The sequence below is a fragment of the Mangifera indica genome, chromosome 17 (genome assembly GCF_011075055.1).
Source record: "Mangifera indica cultivar Alphonso chromosome 17, CATAS_Mindica_2.1, whole genome shotgun sequence".
Lineage (NCBI taxonomy): Eukaryota > Viridiplantae > Streptophyta > Magnoliopsida > Sapindales > Anacardiaceae > Mangifera > Mangifera indica.
Window position 1 is genome coordinate 12,115,449 of NC_058153.1, and position 5,220 is coordinate 12,120,668.

Genomic DNA, 5,220 nt, shown 5'->3' on the forward strand with positions numbered 1-5,220 from the left:
TAATAGATTGTATATGGCATTATGAATTTGAATCCATCTACATTCAAGAGTCAATCTCTCTCTACCACAAACAATTCATTCAAACAAAAACAAATTTGAATCAAGGGATTAGTACGACTAATTAGTGAGATTAGTAACGTTGATATGCCGTCAACATAATTAATTAAAATTTAAAAATAAATTTTAATAAGTAGACTTTAATATAACTAATCTCATATTAATATCAATATAACAATATGACAATTAATTAATTTTAATAAGTATTTTTGATATTTTTAAAATTATAAGGTGATAATTATAATTTTTGTTATTTAAAACAAAATATACTAAAATATGATAAATATATAATATAAAAAATTAGGTTTATGACAAATCTTTAATATAAATCTCTAATAATACTTGTGGAGCCATCTGTACCTCCAGTAACAATACAAGTGAGGTACGACTCTTATTTTTACTTTCTGTCCTTTCTGACAGTGTCCTTGAGCTCCACTTATGAAGAAGAAATTTCCCAAGCTCTCTAATTCAATGGCGGTGTACCATCTCTGTATTCTTTTATGGGTCTAGATTTTTCACAGGTTTCGTAGTCCAACTCGCTTACTTCAAGTATTGAATCAGTCTTGTTATCGTATCTGAAAACTGGAAAATAAAAAACGTTGATCCGGTGAAGGGATAATTTAATAAAAATAATATTTAAAATAATTTCGTATAAAAAAAAATTACCGAGAGTATCGAGCATTATGAACTCGTCAATTGTGTCTGCCCATTCACTGAAAGAATTATTGGATGGTGGAATGGTCCATGAAGTTTCATTGCCTCCAACCACAAGTTCTTTCTTGTCACAAGCGGCAGCTTCAGAATAGACGAGCAATAATAAACATGTCGTCAGAGCTAACCAGATTTTGACGACTTCCATGTTTTGTTGTCCTGTAAGAGCAGCCAAATTGATAATAAGAAGGGCGAGAGAATGAGACAAGTTATGGTCTTGCATATATTTATAGAACGTTTTGGTCCCTTTGAAAACACAAGAAGATTAACCTGTATTCTTATCCCATGTCAACATAGGAAATCAATATTTTCATAGCAAATTAGAGTAGGAAATAAGTGGTGAATTTTAATTCAAATCATAACAAATAAACCCAAAATGCCTGTTTCACTCAATATACTATAAGAGCAATGTTATGTGTACTCATTTTTTGATACACAATTTATGTACACAATGATATGTCATTATGTAATTAGATGATTTTAAAACATGTGTCATCATATGATAAAAAAAATCCAATCACATGATAACACATCATCTGTGTATACAAATTATGTACCAAAAATAGGTACACATAGTTTTATTGATATTATAAACCCTAAAGTAATAATTTTTGGAAAATATGTATCTTTCAAATCATAATCAAATCTTCAAGTACCATCATCAAAATGTTCGAGTTCTATTATATATATATATATATATATATATATATATTGAATACATAAATTAGTACATAGTATGTATCATCTTATAATTGAGTGATTTTAAATTAAGAATAAAATATAACTAATCACGTAATAACAAATATACATATGTACTTATTTATATATTCAAACTGAATACGTATAGTATTACTCATTTATGTGTATGTATATATATATACACACATGACTAAACATATGATTTTGTGTTAAATCAACTTATTGTAGTTGAACAATATATTCCAGTTAAGTTAGTTTAGATCACAATCACTCCTAAATAAAATAAATAGAATAATATTATATACATATTTTTTAGTATATAATTAGATACATAGATTATATATTAATTGGGTGATATTTTATCTTAATTTAAAATTATTTAATTATATTAAAATATATTATTTATTTATTTTTATATATATATAGTTTTACGGATCAATATTCAAGGCTCAAATCTTCAAACGGTATGACTTCCCATCATAAAAATTTGGAATTCTATTATTAAGTGGGGAAAACAATGATGATGCTGCATTTCCAAAGAAGAATGAATTGAAGAGAGAAATTATTATGATAATTATAATTATAATTATAATAATTGAAGGTCCAATAAATTAATCTTCATCAAGAAGACTACAATTGATCTTTTGGATGTATAGTTTGTTTCCAGTAAGATCATAAGCAATATTATGCTTCTGCTGAGCCATCAATCCTATAAGTGAGAAATTGTCATAGTTAATTTCATTACTTGGACCAATTCCCATGCAAAATACCCTAGTGCGTTTTTGATAAAACAAGCTCGAACTGTCTAAAATCAAAATAAGCACCATTAGCCAGATGAAATTTCATATGGGGAAAACTTTGAAGATCCAAGGCTAGGTCCCCAAAGTAGCACAATTCCCAAAGTTGTTCTTCATATCGCCTCCTCTGCTTGAACTCCTGATCAATGAGTTTCGCAACTTCAGAGCGTATAGTTTTAAATTCCATTGGTACAAACCAACTCAAATGAGATCCAGTGTCAATGGCTACTCCATCTCTGAGACTAGAAGTACCTCTCTTGAACAGATTGGGATCAATATCAAGCCTTGTCTCCGCTAAACTAATGGCTTCAAAATCAACGTGGTAAACGCCAATGTAGTTAGAAAGAGGAGTCGCCATACCTTCAAGAAATGTTCCCTCGCCTAACCTTAGTTGGTTATATATGTAGCTATCATCGTAAATGTTTCCAAGACAATAGGAGAATTTGCTGCCTATTTTCTTGACAATAGAGAGAATTCAGTTCTAAGATCGCCAAGTCCAAAAAGTCCCGGCAAGTCTTCGTTAGTTTTAGAAAACTTCCTGAAGCATCCAAACACCGCATCATTTACAATCGTATTATCTTCGCTTGGTGATTGAAATGTGAATTTCTCTCTTGCAATGACACCACTAGCTGAAGATTTACCGACGTATCCGATCTGGAGGATGCATTCATTGGCATATGAGCATTTATCGCAACTAGCTGAACATGGGTATTGAGAGAAGGTGCGTGATTCAGAGGGGTCGAAGGCAGTTAAGCAGTTGACCCATGTAAGGTCACTGCCAGTGTCCATGACAGCAAACAGGGAAATAGGTGGTTCACCGATTGAAAAATCTACGAAAAAGGCACACTGACCGAGTTCTTTACTGGTTACAAGATCAGCAAGAGCATCATATTCGGGATCACCTCCTCCTGCTCTTGCCAGCAAATAGTATAAACGATTGATTGAAGCTTTCAATAAGCGATCACCACGGTCTTCAATGGAGGCATTAGGCGTGTAGAATACAGTTTCAGGGTGGTGAAGTTTAAACTTTAGTGGTTTAACTTTCATGGTGGTGTTGGCAGCTAAAGTGAAATGGACATGGAAGATCAAAAGAATTAAATAAAAGAGCAAGAAAACGTTTACAAAAGTTAGTGAAGTTGCCATAAAGCCGGAGGGAGGAGAAGAAAGAGGTGTTGATTTTCAGATGTATCTCTGCAAAGTTGATGAGTTTCCTATAAAGCTAGAATTGGACGGCAATGGCTGTAATTTGTAGTGAGGAAGAAGGGCGGTATTGGCAGAAGATAGAAGTGACTGTTAACAACTCTCTGCAAAGCCGCCTGCAATTTGAGGAAGATGAAAACAATTGCTAGAAAGCTAAGGTTACCAGAGTTGCAATTTCAGTCACCTAAATCGAATGATATATATATATATATATATATTAAAATAAAGTGTATATATATATATTATATTAAAATAAAGTAATATAATTTTTGCCCAAATCACTATTTTTCACTAAGGTTTGATGAAAGAGGTGGCGATGCACAGGGTTAGGCCGGCTTCAGCTTAACCTATTGGGCCCATAGGTTGGGTCAGGCTTAGACCCAAACAATAATAGACCTTCAGTTGGGTTGATTCATGAAAACTTTAAGGTTCAAAACCTAACGTTATATATAAGGTGTCGAACCTTAAACATGCCAGCTTATTAATTTTAATAAAAGAAATTTTATTAAATATTTTTTTAAATAATGTTTTCTTTAAATAGAAAACATATTAAAAAATTAATTTGTGATTAAAAAAATAAATTTATTTATAATAAATAAGGTGAGTTCTCATTATTAATCCTACTAATGTGAGATCTAAAATATAAGTTTGGTTGAACCTTTTATTTTACTTAACTTGTATTTTTATAAAATTTTCATAAAAATTTTTAACCTATATAATTTTTTACTTGTTATATTTTTTTCAAAATCTTTTAAATATTTATAAAATTTAAAAAAAAAATATCTACCAACCTAATTATTACTTTCTCCTTAATTTTTTATTTAAAGATTTTTTTACCTTAATTTAAATTAATTTTAATAAAAAAATTTACTTGTATTTTGCTTGGAAATTGGTCCAAGTAATGAAACTAATTATGACAATTTCTCAGGATCGATGGCTCAGCAGAAGCATAATATTGCTTATGATCTTACTGGAAAGAAACTATACATCCAGAAGATCAATTGTAGTCTTCTTGATGAAGATTAATTCATTGGACCTTCAATAATAATAATAATAATAATATCTCTCTTCAATTCATTCTTGTTTTGAATTACAGTATGATCCTTATTTTCACCATCTGAAATAGGTAAAGTGGACAGCCTTATCAAGGAAATCCATCAATGGCGCTTAAATTCGCACATAGTTAAGAATTAAAAACTTGTAGGGTTATATGAATACTCAATGTGTCATGTTTCTTAGATCCCTCAAGCCACTTAAGTTTGTTTCTCAAGCTCGTAGATTGATTCAAGTAAAATATCATTAGGATTTTGAATTTTTTTTAATCTTATAAGAAAACTCTGAAATTTTTATTTTCAATTTTAAATACAAAGGCAGAGAATTAATAAATATAATTTGTAATTATTCTTATCCTTAAGATAAATATTACAATAATTTTTATTTTTAAAGAAATCATAAAGCGACTCTCTATGAGTTAAACCTTGGAGACACTACACTTGTACTCTTGCTCACTCACCAGGGTGCAAGATCCTATATATATTAACATATCATCTTAGTGAAATGGTTGTTAATTCCAATATTTTCCTTTTTAATCACTTTTTTCTCTAAATTAAAGACTAATTTGTAGAACTATTGAGATGTTCTTATGTTAAAAAAGCCTAGTTCAAGGGGCACAAACCCGCAAAATTGTGGTTGTGCTAAGGCTAGCTTTTAAGACGGGTCATGCTTGGCAAACAATATAAAAAAAAATAAAAATGTA

The 5,220-nt window shown here is 30.2% G+C and overlaps 1 protein-coding gene and 1 long non-coding RNA gene across 2 annotated transcripts; both read right to left on the bottom strand.

Annotated features, from left to right (window-relative positions):
- Positions 1-324: 324 nt before the first annotated feature.
- LOC123199995 lies at positions 325-922 on the bottom strand. The gene is made up of 2 exons (XR_006498487.1): positions 724-922; positions 325-639 (listed from the first exon to the last, which is right to left on the bottom strand). It is a non-coding gene; the product is annotated as an uncharacterized LOC123199995 (long non-coding RNA).
- Positions 923-2,714: 1,792 nt separating this feature from the next.
- LOC123200259 (aspartyl protease AED1-like) lies at positions 2,715-3,311 on the bottom strand. The gene has a single exon (XM_044615402.1). The coding sequence runs from the start codon at positions 3,309-3,311 to the stop codon at positions 2,715-2,717; it is 597 nt and encodes a 198-aa protein (XP_044471337.1).
- Between the last annotated feature and the right edge of the window lie 1,909 nt (positions 3,312-5,220).